Raw genomic sequence first — 21,258 nt, forward strand, 5'->3', positions numbered from 1 at the left:
GAAAATACTACCCCTAAACGCAAAAGGTTAAGACATGAAGGTCAGTCTATCCGGAAAATGTCAAGAACTTTTAAAGTTTCTTCAAGTGCAGTTGCAAAAATCATCAAGCGCTATGATGAAACTGGCTCTCATGAGGACCGCCACAGGAAAGAAAGACCCAGAGTTACCTCTGCTGCAGAGGATAAGTTCATTAGTTAGCTGCACCTCAGATTGTAGGCCAAATAAATGCTTCACAGAGTTCAAGTATCAGACACATCTGTCACGAACCGGCTCGAAGTTCGTAAAAAAAAAAGGGAGACAACGTGGAGACAAGGAATAACAAAATATTTATTTATTTATTTATTAAATAAAGTAAACTAAGTACAAGAGAGTCTCTCCAATGAATGAGAAGAGGTGCATTTATCCTGGGACACACCTGAAGAAACCAAGAAACCAGATCAATGAACATTACCAGTGGACCAGTGGAAATCTGTACTTTGGTCCGATGAGTCCAAATTTGAGATTTTATTCCAACCGCCTTGTCTTTGTGAGACGCAGAGTAGGTGAACGGATGATCTCCTCGTGTGGTTCCTACCGTGAAGCATGGAGGAGGAGGCGGGATGGTGTGGAGGAGTTGCTGGTGACACTGTCTGATTTTTATTTAGAATTCAAGGCACACTTCACCAGCATGACTACCACAGCATTCTGCAGTGATACGCCGTTCCATCTGGTTTGGGCTTAGTGCGCTTATAATATGTTTTCTTTTCCAAAAGGACAGTGACACAAAACACACCTCCAGGCTAAGTGAGGGCTATTTGACCAAGGAGAGTGCTGCGTCAATGACCTGACCTCTGCAATCACCTGACCTCAACCCAATTGAAATGGTTTGGGATGAGTTGGACTGCAGAGTGAAGGAAAAGCAGCCAACAGGTGCTCAGCATATGTGGGAACTCCTTCAAGACGGTTGGAAAAGCATTCCTCATGAAACTGGTTGAGAGAATGCCAAGAGTGTGCAAAGCAGTCATCAAGGCAAAGGGTGGATACGTTGAAGAATCTCAAATGTAAAATATATTTAGATTTGTTTAACTTTTTTTTTGGTTACTACATGATTCCATATGTGTTATTTCTTTGTTTTGATGTCTTCACTATTATTCTGCAATGTGCTCACTACAACAATTGTTAAAATAAAGAAAACCCTTAAATGGTTAGGTGTGTCAACTTTTGACTGGTAATGTATGTCTGAAACACCTCTCATCAATCAGAATTATGTGGAGAGACTGGAAAAGCACCATTCAATTGCAAACCTCTTTAGAGCTCTATGCAAGTGCATGACAGACTGCAACACTGGACTCGATGCATGCGCTTCAACTAGCCTATATTTCCTCCAAATCGCCGCACAGCTCGTGAAGGTAAACACTTGATGTAGCCTAGTGGATTGCGCTTCCTCTGGGATATGCTTCCAGTTTTAAAGTTAAAAACCTACAACGACAGGCTGCTTTTGTTAAGCGAACACTATGCCTCCAGTGTCGCTGCACTGTGACTGACGCAAAGTCACGGTTGAGCTATGATGGTGGAAGGTGGTCCAAGATCTTATCACTGGCCCTTGCTATATGATCTGACTCCTCAAGCAAAACATAAGTGTTGTGGCTTGATCTCAAGTCCTTGTATTTTGGATTAGACTGATACTAGTGCCGTATGGAGTTTACTGTTTTCACTGCAGGTTCAACCTCTCCCTCAGACGGCACTGTCTGGGCCAAAAGGTAAAGCCAGTTTCTCACACCCTGCCTTGCAATATTAAAGGATAGTTCCAGACAGTCTAGGGTGAAAAAATGTCTGTCCCCAAGCTCTGTCAGAAATCCTTATTTGGGTTTATTGGGGCAGAAACGGTGCCTTGCCCCCTCCGGCTGTGACTGACTTTTCTTCTCACCAAGGCAATGCTTTGATTCCATAATTGGGGAGGGGCTGTGCCTGACAGTGCCTTAGCTTTGACCCTGCCATTTCAGCCTGGTAGCCAATCCACTGGCTCTCTTTTCCCTCTATCTCTCTGTCCTCAGTAATCAACATGTCTTCTGCCTGTAAGATTCCAAGGGTCACATTTTCCAAAGACACTTGACTAACAATTTCTCTTTTCGCTCGTATCGTGACTCATCTTGACTTGGATCTTGTAGCACATATCTTTTAGCTGTGCAGGACAGGTAGCCTATTATATGGCACTATATCTCTTTTGAACGTTGCACTTTGACTTCTCTGACTTCAAGTCAACCAATTGCTTTAGCCTAAATGTCCATAGGTCACATTGGTTCATTGGCTAATTGCAGGGGGTGGGGTGTCAAACTCATTACATGGAGGCCCTAAGACCTAGACAACCAGGTGAGCGGAGTGCTTTACTAATTAGTGACCTTAGTTCATCGATCAACTACAAGGGAGGAGAAAAAAACGGCAGACAGTCTGCCCTCCGTGGAGTGAGTTTGAAACGTGGCTTATTGGCTTTGTGATTATGTTCACATGAAGGTAGCATTTCTTTGCACATTATTGTATGGAATGTATATCAACCATATATAATATTGTCACCTGTCTGTCCAATCAGACATTGCATTATCAACCTGAATCCCCCAAGAGTTTTTAAATAAAAAGCTGAGTGTGTGTTTGCGGGAGGACTTCTCCTCTGTTAGTGGAAAGACAGGTGATGTCATAGTTGTGAGTGTGATGTTGATGTGTGTAGTCTGATACAAACAGCATGTGTTCTCTCTCGCCCACATTGGCTCTGCAAACATGAGTCACTTTTCTCCCAGACCCTTTGGCCAGCAGCCTTGAGATCACCCATTCGCAGCTCTCAGATCATTGAGGATGTCAGAACAGAAGGAAGGGCCCCTCTCTCTCACGACAACTCCTGTCTGTGCACTACTACACTGCTGCTGGAACCTTCCTTAAAATTACAGCAGTTGGCTCAAGTTTTAGCCCAGCTTTAAACTACACTTTGTCTTGGATGGAAAAGTAGTTCTAGGTATGTGTTGCAGTTACCTTTGCTGCTAAGCCCTAGTTGTTTGTCAGGTACCCTGGTTACGGTACAGCGGAAAATGAAATGCCAACAGTTTCTGTAGTCCAGTTTTTGTTTATTTGGTAAAAGATGCTAAATTAAAAAGCACCCTATTTGTGGCCCAGGTTAGGGATGGGCGATAGATGGACAGTTTGACAGTATTTTATGTTTCTTCATTTGCTTTGAGTAGTTCGTGATCCTAGGGTGGCAGCATACATTCTAAGTGATTTCAATGGGTCTTTCTCCATTCTGATTTGTTTATACTGTTTTAATTCAACTTCAACCTCAAATAATTTAACATTTTCATACATTTTGGCATTTCCTGCGCTCTTTTGAGATCATTTCCATACTGCCATGTAAGGCTGTGCGATATTGGCCAACAATCTAGGCCTTATTTTTAACCAAATGTTGCAGTTGTGATTTGGCTTGTGATTTAGAGCGAAACACTTGGTGAACTGTGGGAATCATGTAAATAGAATGATTATTCTAATTCTACAGTTAGAATACAATTGTGGGCACTTTGACTACAGTGTTTGACATAATAACGACGTTATTGTGACAGGATAGGAACCAAAGTGTTAAATGTTTCCTAGGGGACCCTATAATATTTGGCTACAGTTGTTTTCTCATGTAGCTAACATTCTTGCTTAATCTTGATACTAGCCATCCCGGATCCGGGATCGTAAATACAGCCTCAAGCCCATTACCATAATGCAACGTTAACTATTCATGAAAATCGCAAATTAAATGAAATAAATATGCTAGCTCTCAAGCTTAGCCTTTTGTTAACAACACTGTCATCTCAGATTTTCAAAATATGCTTTTCAACCATAGCAAAACAAGTATTTGAGTATTGATAGCTAGCGTAGCATTTAGCGTAGCATTCAGCGGGCAACATTTTCACAAAAACAAGAAAAGCATTCAAATAATTTACCTTTGAAGAACTTCGGATGTTTTCAATGAGGAGACTCTCAGTTAGATAGCAAATGTTCAGTTTTTCCAAAAATATTCTTTGTGTAGGAGAAATCGCTCCGTTTTGTTCATCGCGTTTGGCTACCAAAAAAAAACGAAAATTCAGTCATCAAAACGCCAAACCTTTTTCCAAATTAACTCCATAATATCGACTGAAACATGGCAAACATTGTTTAGAATCAATCCTCAAGGTGTTTTTCACATATCTCTTCGATGATATATCGTTCGTGGAAGTCTGGTTTCTCCTCTGAATCACATGGAAGAATACTTGCAGCTGGAGATTACGCACCAATTTCGACGCAGCACACCAGGCGGACACCTGGTAAATGTGGTCTCTTATGGTCAATCTTCCAATGATATGCCTACAAATACGTCACAATGCTGCAAACACCTTGGGGAAACGACAGAAAGTGTAGGCTCATTCCTTGCGCATTCACAGCCATATAAGGAGACAATGGAAAACAGCGCCTCAAAAATGTTGCTCACTTCCTGTTTGAAGTTTCATCTTGGTTTTGCCTGTAGCATCAGTTCTGTGGCACTCACAGATAATATCTTTGCAGTTTTGGAAACGTCAGAGTGTTTTCTTTCCAAAGCTGTCAATTATATGCATAGTCGAGCATCTTTTCGTGACAAAATATCTTGTTTAAAACGGGAACGTTTTTCATCCAAAAATGAAATACTGCCCCTAGAGTTTCAACAGGTTAATGCTTCACTCTTTTATTTAGGAGATACTGTTGCACAAGTAACATGCTGATTTAGGTCTACACCATCACTAGTATTATCAGCCTAATAATACTAGTGATGGTGTAGACCTAAATCAGCAGTATAGCTGATATCAATACACAGAAGTATATATTTTTAAACCTGCATATTTAGCTAAAAGAAATCCAGGTTAGCAGGCAATATTAACCAGGTGAAATCGTGTCACGTCTCTTGTGTTCATTGCACGCAGAGTCAGGGTATATGCAACAGTTTGGGCAGCCTGGCTCGTTGCGAACTAATTAGCTAGAATTCTACGTAATTATGACATAACATTGAAGGCTGTGCAATGTAACAGCAGTATTTAGACTTAGGGATGCCATCCGTTAGATAAAATACCAAACGGTTCCGTATTTCACTGAAATAATAAACGTTTTGTTTTCTAAATGATAGTTTCCAGATTCGGCCATATTAATGACCGAAGGCTCGTATTTCTGTGTGTTATTATGTTAAGTCTATGATTTGATATTTGATAGAGCAGTCTGCGGTGGTAGGCACCAGCTGGCTCGTAAGCATTTATTCAAACAGCACTTTCGTGCGTTTTGCCAGCAGCTCTTCGCTGTGCTTCAAGCATTGCGCTGTTTATGACTTCAAGCCTATAAACTCCTTAGATTAGGCTGGTGTAACCGATGTTAAAAGGAACCACCAGCTTTCATATGTTCTCAAGTTCTGAGCAAGGAACTTAAACGTTAGCTTTTTTACATGGCACATATTGCACTTTTACTTTCTTCTCCAACACTTTTGTTTTTGCATTATTTAAACCAAATTGAACATGTTTCATTATTTATTTGAGGCTAAATGGATTTTTATTGATGTATTATATTAAGTTAAAATAAGTGTTCATTCAGTATTGTTGTAATTGTCATTATTACAAATAAAATAAATTGGCCGATTTTAATCGGTATCGGCTTTTTTTGGTCCTCCAATAATCGGTATCGGAATTGAAAAATCATAATCAAATCAAATTTATTTATATAGCCCTTTGTACATCAGCTGATATCTCAAAGTGCTGTACAGAAACCCAGCCTAAAACTCCAAACAGCAAGCAATGCAGGTGTAGAAGCACGGTGGCTATGAAAAACTCCCTAGAAAGGCCAAAACCTAGGAAGAAACCTAGAGAGGAACCAGGCTATGAGGGGTGGCCAGTCTTCTTCTGGTTGTGCCGGGTGGAGATAATAACAGAACATGGCCAAGATGTTCAAATGTTCATAAATGACCAGCATGTAGTTGTTGTCGAGGGTGTAGCAAGTCAGCACCTCAGGAGTAAATGTCAGTTGGCTTTTCATAGCCGATCATTAAGAGTATCTCTACCGCTCCTGCTGTCTCTAGAGAGTTGAAAACAGAAGGTCTGGGACAGGTAGCACGTCCGGTGAACAGGTCAGGATTCCATAGCCGCAGGCAGAACAGTTGAAACTGGAGCAACAGCACGGCCAGGTGGACTGGGGACAGCGAGTCATCATGCCAGGTAGTCCTGAGACATGGTCCTAGGGCTCAGGTCCTCCGAGATAAAGAGAGAATTAGAGAGAGCATACTTAAATTCACACAGGACACCAGATAAGACAGGTGAAGTACTCCAGATATAACAAACTGACCCTTGCCCCCCGACACAAACTACTGCAGCATAAATACTGGAGGCTGAGACAGGAGGGGTCAGGAGACACTGTGGCCCCATCCGATGATAACCCCGGACAGGGCCAAACAGGATCGGTCGACCTCTAATCCCTACCCCAAGTCCAGTTTCTGTGACAGCATTTACGATATTCCTTGCATTGTCTGTTGTGACATGGATTGTTATGTTGGGCCTCTCGAGAGTAGCAGTGTTCATGGAACCGTTCCGAAATGGACCTGGGGCTTTCCTACCCGGACCCAATATCCATAAATATATTATTTTAAATATAGAGACCTGGTTGGACCGGGTCTGGATCCGATCTGAGTGAGGGAAGCAGCAGCCTATGGTTCTCCTAACAATGCATTTAGATTTAAGATGCTTTTGGGAAACCGGGCCCAGAGCTGATAAAGCACAAGGGAGAAACACTCTAGCAGGCGGCGGAAGGGCCTTGCAGTGTGTGTGAGTGACACGGGTAGCAAGGAGGGAGGGAGAGACCGCAACCAACCATACCACGCCGACTTGCGCCTATAGACTAACTTCTAGCTTGTCATAGCTAGGTTATTTGCAATCTATACTGAACAAAGACATAACCATAAACATGTAAAGTGTTTCATGAGCTGAAATAAAAGATTGCAGAAAAAATATTATCTCATTCTGTGCACAAATGTATTTACGTCCCTGTTTGTGAGCCTTTCTCATTTGCCAAGATAATCCATCCACCTGACAGGAGTGGCATATCAAGAAGCTGATTAAGCAGCATGATCATTACACAGGTACAGCTTGTGCTAGAGATAATATAAGGCCACTCTAAAATGTGCAGTTTGGTCACACAACACAATGCTACAGATGTCTCAAGTTTTGAGGGAGCGTGCAATTGGCATGCTGACTGCAGGAATGTCCACCAGAGCTGTTGTCAGAAAATTGAATGTTCAATTCTCTACCATAAGACTGTTGTTTTAGAGAATTTAGCAGTACGTCCATCCGGCCTCACAACTGCAGACCATGTGTAACCATGCCAGCCCAGGACCTCCGCACCCGGCTTTTTCACCTGCAGGATAGCCTGAGACCAACCACCCGGGCAGCTGAGAATTTCTGCGCAAACTGTCAGAAACCATCTCATGGTAGCGCAGCTGCATTCTCATCTTGACCTGACAGCAGTTCGGCACCGTAACTGACTTCAGTAGGCAAATCCTCACCTTCGATGGCCACTGGCACCTTGGAGAAGTGTGCTCTTCATGGATGAATCTTGGTTTCAACTGTACCGGGCAGATTAAATAAATGTGTATGGCATCGTGGGACCGAGCGGGTTGCTGCTGTCAATGTTTTGAACAGAGTGCCACATAGTGGGGGTTATGGTATTGGCAGGACTAAGCTACGGACAACGAACACAATTGCATTTTATCAAAGGCAATTTGAATGCTTAGAGATACCGTGGTGAGATCCTGAGGCCCGTTGTCGTGCCATTCATCCTCCGCCATCTCCCCATGTTTCAGCATAATAATGCACGGCCCCATGTCAAATCAAATCAAAATGTATTTATATAGCCCTTCGTACATCAGCTGATATCTCAAAGTGCTGTACAGAAACCCAGCCTAAAACCCCAAACAGCAAGCAATGCAGGTGTAGAAGCACGGTGGCTAGGAAAAACTCCCTAGAAAGGCCAAAACCTAGGAAGAAACCTAGAGAGGAACCAGGCTATGTGGGGTGGCCAGTCCTCTTCTGGCTGTGCCGGGTGGAGATTATAACAGAACATGGCCAAGATGTTCATAAATGACCAGCATGGTCGAATAAGGCAGAACAGTTGAAACTGGAGCAGCAGCACGGTCAGGTGGACTGGGGACAGCAAGGAGTCATCATGTCAGGTATTCCTGGGGCATGGTCCTAGGGCTCAGGTCCTCCGAGAGAGAGAGAGAGAGAGAGAGAGAGAGAGAGAGAAAGAAAGAGAGAATTAGAGAGAGCATATGTGGGATGGCCAGTCCTCTTCTGGCTGATTATAACAGAACATGGCCAAGATGTTCAAATGTCACAAGTATCTGTGTACAATTCCTGGATGTGGAAAATGTTCCAGTACTTCCATGGCCTGCAAACTCACATGTCACCCATTGAGCATGTTTGGGATGCTCTGGATCAAAGTGTACGACAGCGCATTCCAATTTCCGCCAATATTCAGCAACTTCGCATAGCCATTGAAGAGGAGAGGTACAACATTCCACAGGCCACAACCAACAGCCTGATCAACTCTATGTGATGGAGATGTGTCACGCTGCAAGAGGCAAATAGTGGTCACACCGGATACGGACTGGTTTTCTGATCCAAGCCCCTCCTTTTTTTATTTTAAGGTATCTGTGAACAACAGATGGATATCTGTATTCCCAGTCATGTGAAATCCATAGATTAGGGCCTAATTAATTCATTTCAATTCACTTGGGGCTACATTAGCTTTTTCCATGTCCTATAGTTACAAATAACACCTCCATTCAGATTATTAAGTAGCAGCCTACTTGTTGGCTCTTGGTCATTGTAGCATACAGTTGAAGTTGGAAGTTTACATACACCTTCACAAAATACATTTAAACTCAGTTTTTCACAATTCCTGACATTTAATCAGAGTAAAAATCCCCTGTCCTAGGTCAGTTAGGATCACCACTTTATTTTAAGAATGTAAAATGTCAGAATAATAGTAGAGAAGGATTTATTATATTTCAGCTTTTATTTCTTTCATCACATTCCCAGTGGGTCAGAAGTTTACATGCTACCAAATACTAATTGAGTGTATTGCCTTTAAATTGTTTAACTTGGGTTGAATGTTTCAGGTAGCCTTCCACAAGCTTCACACAATAAGCTCTTGACAGAGCTGGTGTAACAGAGTCAGGTTTGTAGGCCTCCTTGCTCGCACACGTTTTTTAGTTCTGCCCACAAATTTTCTACAGGATTGAGGTCGGGGCTTTGTGATGGCCACTCCGATACCTTGACTGTTGTCCTTTTCCTATGAATCAGGGTAACAGCATTGCTACTTCCTCTTACAGTTCACTGTTTTCTATCCCCCCAGCCACTACTCTCTTGTCGAAAATGACTCACAGACAAGCTCTGTTTTTCAGCGTCCTCCTCTGTTTGGGGTGTCCCTGAACCAGGCCCTCTTGGCCCATTCCGCCAGTTTCCAAGAAAACACAAAACCTCAATTGAGTATTCAAGTCTGGCCCCTCCTTTACTGCCCCTCCCATTCCCCACCTTGTTCTCTGCTGCTCCCTTTAGTTCCTCCCACTTTGTCCTCACCTCCTCTTCCTACAAACTCCCCCCTTCTCCACCGCTTCTTCCAATATGAATCCTGGTCCGGGCACCTATAGATGGGTGTTTTGTGAGGACTCTGCCCTGCTGGCATAACAGTGCAGTGAGAAACCTGGCAAAAACATCCAGGGACATTCAGGCAGAAGGCCATGAGTTCACAACAGACATTTGTCTTTGTAATATTTTTTTCCTGAACCTTTCCAGGGCTCTACACTGACTTAAAAAATATATATATATATATATATATATATATTTTTACAAAGAGCACATGTGTGTGCCTATGTTGAAAACATGTAGGAGCTCACAAAGAACTTACAAATATTTTATGCAACAGCATTTTCTTTGTAATAATGGTGCAAGCATGACGGTCATGAATCTGTTTTCAGTGTATTCTACATGGCACTCAGGGGCTGCGGTACAGGGAAGTAAATCTTTGCAAAAAGTATTATCTGGGTGATCATTTTTTTTTAATAGGTGCGCTCTGGTGCTCCTAAATTTAAAAATTCCAGGTCACACAGCTAAATATTTAGGCGCATATGCAAGTAAAATGGTCACACTGTAGAGAGCCCTGCTTTCTTGAAATACAGCCCAAAATGTTTATATAGCATTCAGGAAGTCTTCTAGCAAATGCTTTTGCTCAATGATGATAAATGTTGGTTTTGAAAGTTAACAGATACTGGTAGCGTATATTTGTTTTGCGAGCGACTGCTCTTCGTTTTCTTTCCATTTCTCCTATGATTCACTGAGGGAGAGAACAACACATCTTCAAGCTATGATTATAAGTCCCTGGGTTTAACCTCATTGAGGTTGTTTGTGCTTGCTTTTCCATTTCTCCTCTATGGCTTTTTGATGGAGTTGCAGGCAGCCGTCTCTGGAACTTATTACAGTCTGAGAACATTTCATAAATGGGCCATTCAGCTCGTCATTGCCTTGCTGAATGGGATACAGTGTCACTAGAAAATAGATTTAATATGGTTACTTGGTGAGACAAATGTCCCATACGGTCGACATTCAATTTTACAAACCACAATACAAAATTTGGTCTCACTTCAGTGTTGATGGAGAGGAACTGGAACTTTAGCCTACTAGTTCAGCTTCATGCGTAAATCAATTTGAATTCGATCACTTTTTGATGGCACACCTTTTGATTTGAACGAAACCTTCCATACATATTTTCCCATTGTAGAAATACTCAAAAAGTGAATTTCTGGGCTTGAATGCCAAAACATTCAAGAGATAAAGGTGCTCAAACCTATTTTGCATACCCCACCATACTGTGAGACATCCATGTCCTCATCACTGGAAAAGATAAACGGTTGAGATTGATATCATTTAAAAGTTTGCAAAAAGGACTATTAAATGTTTTATTTATTAAATTTAGAAAAAAGTGTTTTAATAAAAAAAGTTATACCTTAAATGTAAATGATCTAAAAACTGCCATTGCCATGGCAAACATGTATATGGAAAGTTTGGTTTTAAATCAAGGCATGCTGTCAAAAGGTTATTTACCCTTTTATATATTTGTAACCCATCACCCCTTTTATGAGACAGTACCAATGATTTAGCTTACTTAATCAGCCTAAACTCACGTATAGGTCTGATTTTCAAGAGGTAGCCTCATTATTATATTGAGTTATTATATCGAGTCATGCCTAAGAAGGCTGCAGCTTACCCAAGTCATTCCTAAGTAGCTTGTTTAGGCTTCGTGTTTGAAAACTGTAGTCATCAGAATAAGTTGTACCCACAGACTGGAGGAAACTCCCTGAATCTTAACTAGGGCCCTATAAAATCTGCGATACAGAGAACGTAGACAGAATCGCGGAATCCAGACATTAAAATGGAATTCCACAACCTGCATCCCACTGCTGGCTTGCCACTAAAGCTAAGCAGGGTCAGTCCCTGTAACTATTCCCCAGGTCATTGCTGTAAATGAGAATGTGTTCAGTCAACTTACCTGGTAAAACAAGGGCAAAAAAATACATACAGTGCACATTTTCCACATTTTGTTAGGTTACAGCTTTACTCCTCATCCTCATCAAACGACACAATACCCCATAATGACAAAGCAAAAACTGTTTTTTTAAACATGTATGAACATTTTTTTAACTGAAATTACATTTACATAAGTATTCAGACCCTTCACTCTGTACTTTGTTGAAGTACATTTGGCAGCGATTACAACCTTGAGTTTTCTTGGGTATGACACTACAAGTTTTGCACACCTGTATTTGGGCATTTTCTCCCATTCCTCTCTGCAGTTGCTGCACAGCTGTTTTCTGATCTCTCCAGAGATGTTCGATCAGATTCTGTCTGGGCACTGGCTGGGCCACTCAAGGACATTGACACCTGTCCCGAAGCTATTCCTGCGTTGTCTTGGTTGTGTGCTCCGGGTTGTTGTCCTGTTGGAAGGTAAACCTTCACCCCAGTCTGAGGTCCTGAGCGCTCTGGAGCAAGTTTTCATCAAGAATCTCTCAGTATTTTGCTTCGTTCATCTTTCCCTAGTCTCCCAGTCCCTGCCGCTGAAAAACATCCCCACAGTATGATGCTGCCACCACCATGTTTCCTCCAGACGTGACGCTTGGCATTCAGGCCATAGAGTTCAATCTTGATTTCATCAGACCAGAGAATCTTGTTTAGGGGCCTTTTGGCCAAATCCAAGTGGGCTGTCATGTGCCTTTTACTGAGGAGTGGCTTCCGTCTGGCCATTCTACCATAAAGGCCTGATTGCTGGAGTTCTTCAGAGATGGTTGTCCTCCTGGAAGGTTCGCCCATCTCCACAGAGGAACTCTGGAGCTTTATCAAAGTGACCATTGGGTCTCTCCCGATTGCTCAGTTTGGCCGGCCGGCCAGCTCGAGGAAGAGTCTTGGTAGTTCCTATCTTCTTCCATTACAGACTTATGGAGGTCACTGTGCTCTTGTGGACCTTAAATGCTGCAGAAATGTTTTCATACACTTCCCCAGATCTGTGCCTCGACACAATCCTGTCTCGGCGCTCTACGGACAAGTCATTCGACCTCATGGCTTGAGACCTCATATAGACAGGTGTGTTTCTTTCCAAATCATATCCAATCAATTGAATTTACCACAGGTGGACTCCAATCTAGTTGTAAAAAACATCTCAATGATGATCAATGGAAACAGGATGCAACTGAGCTCAATTTAAAGTCTCATAGCAAAGGATCTGAATACTTAAGTAAATAAGGTATTTCTAAAACCTGTTTTTGCTTTGTCATAAAGAGGTATTGAGTAAAACATTTCATTTAATGCATTTTAGAATAAGGCTTTAATGTAACAAAATGTGGAAAAAGCAAAAGGATCTGAACTTTCCGAATGCACTGTAAATAAAAGTTGAACTTAATTCCCTAACTAAATGTATTGAAAAGTAATTAATTTGCCCATGTTTATCATGAGACATGAATAGAATGCATCGGTGTTTTATATTTCATGCCACTTTCTGCGGAGGCAACAAGATTTTCCCGTCTGTGTATGTGTTGTGCTCGCGTCTACCACTTTAGTGTAGCAGGTAGCGATGATGCTAATGAAGAGTCTTCTGGTAGATGGAAAACCTTCCCAAATGTTCAATTTTTTTACTGGATCGTGACTCCTGTGTGCGTAAATGAGTATAATTTGCTGGTGTCCAGCCTTGAATGAAGCCATGATATGTATTTTGAAATCTGGGAAACCGCTCTTTCAAGTGATCTGACATACAATAGCACCACATCAATCAAATTGTAATCAGTCAAGAAAAAACACTTGTGAAAATGTGTATTTATATGAAAACCAATGCTTTTCTCCCCAACAACTGCCATTTGCCCAACTTTCTAATGGCGATAGAGAAAAACAGAGTCTTCCTTATTTTGTAATGTTTGATCATCTGAAATCAGAATAGAAATACCTTTTACTGTGAATGAGTAAGACATTTTTGTGACCGGTTATATTTTTCTGTGATCGGACACTTATCTTATCTGGATAGTATATTAAACACATATCTGGCCCTCAAAAAAAAAACAAATATCATTTAGTTTTACATATGATAAGGAAAGACAAACAAGTGATACAATACACTGTTCAAAAAAATCAAGGGAACACTTAAACAACACAATGTAACTAACTCCAAGTCAATCACACTTCTGTGAAATTAAACTGTCCACTTAGGAAGCAACACTGATTGACAATAAATTTCACATGCTGTTGTGCAAATGGAATAGACAACAGGTGGAAATTATAGGCAATTGGCAAGACACCCCCAATAAAGGAGTGGTTCTGCAGGTGGTGACCACAGACCACTTCTCAGTTCCTATGCTTCCTGGCTGATGTTTTGGTCACTTTTGAATGCTGGCAGTGCTTTCACTCTAGTGGTAGCATGAGACGGAGTCTACAACCCACACAAGTGGCACAGGTAGTGCAGCTCATCCAGGATGGGACATCAATGTGAGCTGTGGCAAGAAGGTTTGCTGTGTCTGTCAGCGTAGTGTCCAGAGCATGGAGGCGCTACCAGGAGACAGGCCAGTACATCAGGAGACGTGGAGGAGGCCGTAGGAGGGCAACAACCCAGCAGCAGGACCGCTACCTCCGCCTTTGTGCAAGGAGGAGCACTGCCAGAGCCCTGCAAAATGACCTCCAGCAGGCCACAAATGTGCATGTGTCTGCTCAAACGGTCAGAAACAGACTCCATGAGGGTGGTATGAGGGCCCGACGTCCACAGGTGGGGGTTGTGCTTACAGCCCAACACCGTGCAGGACATTTGGCATTTGCCAGAGAACACCAAGATTTGCAAATTCGCCACTGGAGCCCTGTGCTCTTCACAGATGAAAGCAGGTTCACACTGAGCACATGTGACAGACGTGACAGTCTGGAGACGCCGTGGAGAACGTTCTGCTGCCTGCAACATCCTCCACCATGACCGGTTTGGCGGTGGGTCAGTCATGGTGTGGGGTGGCATTTCTTTGGGGGGCCGCACAGCCCTCCATGTGCTCGCCAGAGGTAGCCTGACTGCCATTAGGTACCGAGATGAGATCCTCAGACCCCTTGTGAGACCATATGCTGGTGCAGTTGGCCCTGGGTTCCTTCTAATGCTAGACCTCATGTGACTGGAGTGTGTCAGCAGTTCCTGCAAGAGGAAGGCATTGACGCTATGGACTGGCCCGCCCATTCCCCAGATCTGAATCCAATTGAGCACATCTGGGACATCATGTCTCGCTCCATCCACCAACGCCACGTGCACCACAGACTGTCCAGGAGTTGGCGGATGCTTTAGTCCAGGTCTGGGAGGAGATCCCTCAGGAGACCATTCGCCACCTCATCAGGAGCATGCCCAGGGGTTGTAAGGAGGTCATAAAGGCACGTGGAGGCCACACACACTACTGAGCCTAATTCTGACTTGTTTTAAGGACATTACATCAAAGTTGGATCAGCCTGTAGTGTGGTTTTCCACTTTTAATTTTGAGTGTGACTCCAAATCCAGACCTCCATGGGTTGATAAATTTGATTTCCACTGATAATTTTTGTGTGATTTTGTTGTCAGCACATTCAACTATGTAAAGAAAAAACTATTTAATAAGAGTATTTCATTCATTCAGATCTAGGATGTGTTATTTTAGTGTTCCCTTTATTTTTTTGAGCAGTGTATTAATAAAACAAGAATAATATTAGAGGGAATACATTTTCTCATTCAAGCCTGAAAATGAAGACTAATTTATATCGCTATCATAACCATAATATGATACAGCATTCATTTCAGGGCTACTTTAATCAACATTTTTACTGGGATTACAATATCTGAAACAAAACAAGGCATATATCAACAATTGGCTTCTACATCTTCAATTTCTACATTCAACTAGCATATTTTCTACCACACAAAGATTCAGAACGGGAACAGTTCCAAAAGCACCGCATTACTTTACAGTCATTACATTTCCAAGTCCTTTATATCTCCAAGGCCATTAGTCATGAAGAAAGGGAGAACATGCAAGGGAGAAGGAACATACAGGAAAGGGAAACATACAAGAGAGGCAAAATTACAACTTAATATCTGAGCTACATCTGAGTCCCTTTTACTAGTGCCTTTTTCCGCAATGAGTCCGTCACTGGAATGCCACAACCGTAAACAATTTCGGTCCTCTCCGATGCAAAACCGCTTGCCCTCGTATTCAAGTGCCACACAAACAAACCGGGTCCTGTTGTCCTTTATCTTTCCTGTAACAATTTCTAGAGGGTGCCTGTAGACTAGGCACATGCTGTGTCTGAACAGTTGAGCTTACAGTTTTCACAGACAAAGGTGTGTTGAAAGATGGATACCTGTCATTAACGTCAATACCTCCTAACCGATGAGCAAAGTACTTTCGGAATGTAATCTGTCAGTAACCAGTTTGACAACTGCAATGTGAATACAGTGTAAAAAGTGTTTTCTGCAAAACATTGCAGGAGTTGATCACTTGGATCAGACTTGTCAACCCCACCCATCTGTTTATTTTAATCGTGGATTACAGCAGGCTGGCAGACCCACTTTCCTATTCCAAACATCATCCTCTAGCCTATTTACTTGAGTGGAATCCTTTGCATTTTGAAAATTGGAAAGGCAAGTGTCAGTATGTGTCTCTCTCCACTGTATGTCCAATGCATTGCCATCTAACCTACACAAATGCATATCCCCACCCTCAGTTTGATGCTCCCACTTTTGAAAGTCAACCACAACCATCCCGACTGCCGGTGTAAACATGGACATTTTAAAATGTAGCCTGTGTCAGAACAAGCAATGACCCATAATTTAAAACACTCATCTATGGCTTCATTGTGGTTTGCTGATATAGCTTTTAACAAATCTTTTTCAGGTGGTCCTGTAAGTACTGCGGTTTTCTAAGCCTAACTGCATTATCCTCAGTGGCAGGATCCACAACATGTAAAGCAGTCAACAGAGCTTTGAACCCTGGAGAGACTTTGTACCCCAGTATCGATGAAGGTCCTACTACCTAGATCCAAACCAACTGGACGTTCTGGCCTGAAAGGGATAGATTCCGGTACCTATGTATCAACATTATCATAGGACTGAAGCATGCTATTGGGCAAGACGATATGTTTACAGTTACGGGGATGTGGAGCACGAACGTAAAGACAAAGACCAGATGAGAGAAAATAGATAATTGTTAGTATACTTAATAATTTATTTAAAATAAAACATGGTCCTTGTCCAATATATCAAGGCCTGATGATACAGTTGAAGAGCTTGGCTGAGAGGCTGATTTCATTCTCTTCATCCTCGTCTTTTCCGAGTAGCTCAGCCTTAAGGTCATCTTCCTCTAAGAAGGCCATGCCTACATGGTCCTCCTCATCCTGCAGGTCATCAGCATTGACCCGCAGCTCATCTGCCGTCAGTGTCCTCCTCCTCAAGGACAGGAAGTGCATTATCCGCTAGTGCTTTTCTCTGTCCATTTCTAAAACATAAAGACAAACAATGAAAATTAACATTTTTGAAATGTAAATCAGTGACAACCCCTCCAAAGAATAGCCTAAGATTAACAAAGTTAAATTCAGAATACATTTATGTAAATAAAAAAGGAAATCTTCAATGAAAAGTGAAGTGTGTCCACAAGTTATCAATTGCATATCTGATAGTCCATAACTGAAATCATATGATCATGTAATTAGCAAAGTCACAAACCAGCTAGACCAGAATCATTTCGTTACCAAGCTGACCAACACAAAGTCATTATTAATAAGCGATTATCATAAGGCTTAGGCTATAACGTTACATTCATTCTTGCAATCAACAGCCAGAAAGCTTAATATTTTATATGAATCATATCACAGATAAACAGACAATTAATGAGATATAGCCATGTAGTCATCTAGCTAGGGGATATGACTAGCTAGTAAAATATAGCTAGCCACTCAATTTTCCTTCACAACACCCCTGTCTCTTTTGGCTGTTTCGCTAGGGACAAAATATAATCACTGGCCAGTTTGTTTTTAGGTCTAATAACAACTGTACAAAATAAAATGTATTTGTCATTAATCAAAGAAAACGTTAAAATCAAACAGATGACAGCCTACTTGAATTAGATCCTATCTTGCTTTGTTTTGGGTGACTGACTTAGCCTGTGTTGGTAGTCTAGTTATCATGACTAGCTAGCCCCTTCTAACTTGATAGCTTACATTATCTGAGATTTTTTCATCATAAAGCTTTTAATGTACTTTAAAAAATATCTATGCCATTGATCAGATAATATTAACTTTTACATCAAATGTCAACTCACTTTCAAGCTGATTCTATATATATATATATATATATATATATATATATATATATATATATATATATATATATATATATATATACATACACTTCAAGTGGCCTTAGAATAATTCCATGTAGCTTAGTCGAAACCCCCCTCCCTTGGCTAAGACATGGCTTCGACTCTGATAGGTTACAATGTCTGCATTAACCCATCAAAAGAGGGGGTTTCTGAAAATATTCTTTATTGTATTGCAGAGATATTGATGTCAAAACCACCGGAAACATGTTTCATTTTTTTTTTTTTATGAATGGGCTGGAAAGCGTTAATGTCAACTACGTTAGCCTATGCTTACCTGGTAGAATTATATCATGATTTATTTGCATCAATCTAGTGGGCATTTGTTTCGCGAACTCTACCATCACTTTCACTACAAAAACACAGCTATATACCATTTTTCCCAGACCCCTAATCGTTTTTCTATTAAAATCTTGTGATTTTTGAGCGAAAACCTGAAAAAACAGGGGGAAACGGAAACCTGGAAAAACAAAATGGAGGGAACTAAATTTGGGGAGAATCAGGCAAAAACATTCAACAGATTTTATAGGGCCCTACTTAACTGGATCATAATGGCTAATCCTTCAAGTGGTCTCTTTCACTTTCTGGACCCTGTGATAATGCGAGCTTAGCACTGTTTGCTGACAACTGAAGCAAGCTTAAAAAGTTAATAGGGAATGAGTGAGATTTTCCAAATCCTGACGGGTGCTGCTTTTTCTCCTCGGAGCCGCAGTGCTGCCTGCTACCTCTGCAGCCTGGACATTTCTAACTCAGGAAACGGGAGCTATGCCAGGAGTGCTCATTCTTTCTGGGAATCTGTCCCTGTTTTCAGCCTTGGTGCTGGGGCTGGTGAGGTTGGCTTTCCCCCCAAGTCTGGGTCAGGGCCATTGTTTAAGGAAAATAAAAAGGGGGAAAATGGCATGATATGGATTTTATTTTTTTATCCTTCATGGGATAGCCTATTTATTAATTTGGGTTATAAAAATGGATCATTCAAATTATTAGCATTGGTACTTAGTTACCAATGCTAACGTAAGCTATAATGGCTAGCTGAAGCTCCTATTCGGCCTTCTGCATGTGTGTGACCGGCTTGTTCACTGTCAATACTTCTCAGCCACATGAAATTAACTTCTAAAGAACTAGCCGAATCCACACATTGGCCAGCAAAGATCAATGACAGTTCCTCGTCTGTTGGTTCCCCATGAGAAGACTCAAACTGCTGGAACATGCCTCATTATTGATGTGATGGAGCTGAAATGAACAGCATAGAATCTGCTTTTTTTTATTTTAAAGTCATTCATTGTGATTAATGGTCTTAGCCCTTCCAATCAAGCAACCAATGCTTCTCTTGAAAAGTTCCCTATTTCAGTTGATTCCCTACTTTACCCCCTACCCCACTTATGGACACTAATCCCTGCAAGGCACTACAAGCAGCCAGCCAGTCTGCATCGCAGTCGACAGACTGAGCAGAGCATAACTCAGATTTTATGATCATGACAGTGGTCTGTTTTTGAACTGTAAAGGACACAATTGGATAAGATCTGAGAGGGGGTGGGGGGGGGGGGATTTGACCTGGCAAAGCCTTTAATCTTTTAGCTGCTGCTGTCTGTGTTAAAGAAAGCTTGGTGTAGTTTCACCAGGATTATGATGTTTACCAGCGTTGGTCTCGGGAGACGCTTCAGTAGACCTCTTGTTTTTGCTGCTCCCAAAACCCCTTGCAAAGTACCTGCAGTGTACTGTACAGGCGTACATGTTCTTGTTTGAGTCTGCTGATGTTGTCATCGCTCTGTGATGTTGCTCGAATTGGATTATGTTGATGATTGACATTCTCCCCTCTTTTGCCTTGCAGGTTTTCCAATAAAGCAAACAGGTAAGAAACCTCATTTCATACAACCAAGCGGTAAGCTGTTTTATACGTGTGTTCCTGACGTTTCTACCCAACACAGAAGTAATGTTTTAGGCCTAACCACCAACAGAACTCACAGGCCAGATGAAGGAAATGAAGCGGTCTTTAGGAGAAGCCTGCCTGCCTGCCACATACACACACACACACACACACTGGTCCTCCTCACTGAGTTCAGGGGAGGGGGACAAAGGGGTCCTTCTTTTAGCACGGCCCATCTCTGCCTAGTCCGGCGAGAAAACAGAGGCCTTTTACAGCCACATGTATGCAGAGCAGGGCCCACGCTCTGGCCTTACGACATTCCTCTGACGAGAGCCCATTCACTCGCTCCTCCAGCTCTTACAGACCCACTCAGCAGCACAGCCAGTCCAAGATCATCTGTCAAATGCAGTTATTATCATGATTCATAAGATGTCACCTCGTCGTTGATGGGGTGGCCATTGAGTGAACAATTGAGTTTCTCTGTTTTGAGCTTGTGGATATTCCCATCGGCACTGCAGTCATTGGTGGTACTCCACGACATTTAAATTGTTATGTTTCCTATAGAAAAGGACAGTTGTCAGTGTTGTACGCCTAGTAGCGGCTCACAAGTAACATATTGTGTTCTTCGATAGCACAGTGGCTGTGCTCCTTAATTCTCATCAGGTTAACTCTTATGGTTTACGTTTTTCCGATGTTTCCTTGTTTTTTTACAAAGCTCTCTCTTTTCAGAAGCAGTAGCATTCTCAGTAAAGACCACCCCCCTGACAAGAAACCCAAAAGTGATAAACCGGCAGTCTCCTCTTCACATGAGTTTGACCCTACAGGTAAACCTTCTGACACACACACACGTACAGATGAATGTTTTGCAATCGGCATGATGGGATGGTGGGAGTCGATGGTGTATGCTATGCACTATGCTTCATGTTCACTGTGTGGATATACACAGTTTATTTTTTAATCTCTGATCTGCTCCTGAATTTCTGAACCTTTAAGGCCACCATGTCTTTAATAGGTCTTGCAGAAGTTTCGCTCTATTTGATTATGCACAGATCTTTGTTGTGCACAATCACGTCTTCTGTTCAGTGTTACTGTACACAAACTGTTTGGTGTCCTTAATGCCAAGTGAAAAAACACCAGACAACTTTTTTGTTCATTCACACTATTGAAATCTGGGCGTATAAGAGAAAAGGCACGGATTATGTTTGGGTATGATGACTCGTCACTAGCTTTTATTCTCATCAAACAACCAGGGCGATTTAAAGAATTCTCATGCCCTCCAACTTATCTCAGAATGACGCAACGAACATGGACAAGACGTGTTCAGCGAGAGGTTCCCCAAGACAAGTCTCGGAGTGGTTGTTAACTTTCTTCTGATGTTTAGGCCCACGCTCTAGTCTCATTTTTGTCAGCCTAAAGCAGAGATACAGTAGAGTAGAGAAGC

At 41.9% G+C, this 21,258-nt stretch overlaps 1 protein-coding gene across 8 annotated transcripts in view; it reads left to right on the forward strand.

Moving 5' to 3' along the window:
- LOC110507382 (rho guanine nucleotide exchange factor 12) overlaps positions 1 to 21,258 on the forward strand; it is a 68,415-nt gene that overhangs the window by 16,900 nt on the left and 30,257 nt on the right. For 5 of the 8 annotated variants that reach the window (XM_036965128.1, XM_021587338.2, XM_036965124.1 and 2 more), the window contains 2 exons: positions 19,782 to 19,802; positions 20,547 to 20,641. In XM_036965128.1, the coding sequence (XP_036821023.1) occupies positions 19,782 to 19,802; positions 20,547 to 20,641 (116 nt within the window). The remainder of the gene's footprint in view (positions 1 to 19,781; positions 19,803 to 20,546; positions 20,642 to 21,258) is intronic. The other 3 variants (XM_036965126.1, XM_021587336.2, XM_036965129.1) reach the window with 1 other exon arrangement.

Source organism: Oncorhynchus mykiss, chromosome 27 (assembly GCF_013265735.2).
Source record: "Oncorhynchus mykiss isolate Arlee chromosome 27, USDA_OmykA_1.1, whole genome shotgun sequence".
Taxonomy (NCBI): domain Eukaryota; kingdom Metazoa; phylum Chordata; class Actinopteri; order Salmoniformes; family Salmonidae; genus Oncorhynchus; species Oncorhynchus mykiss.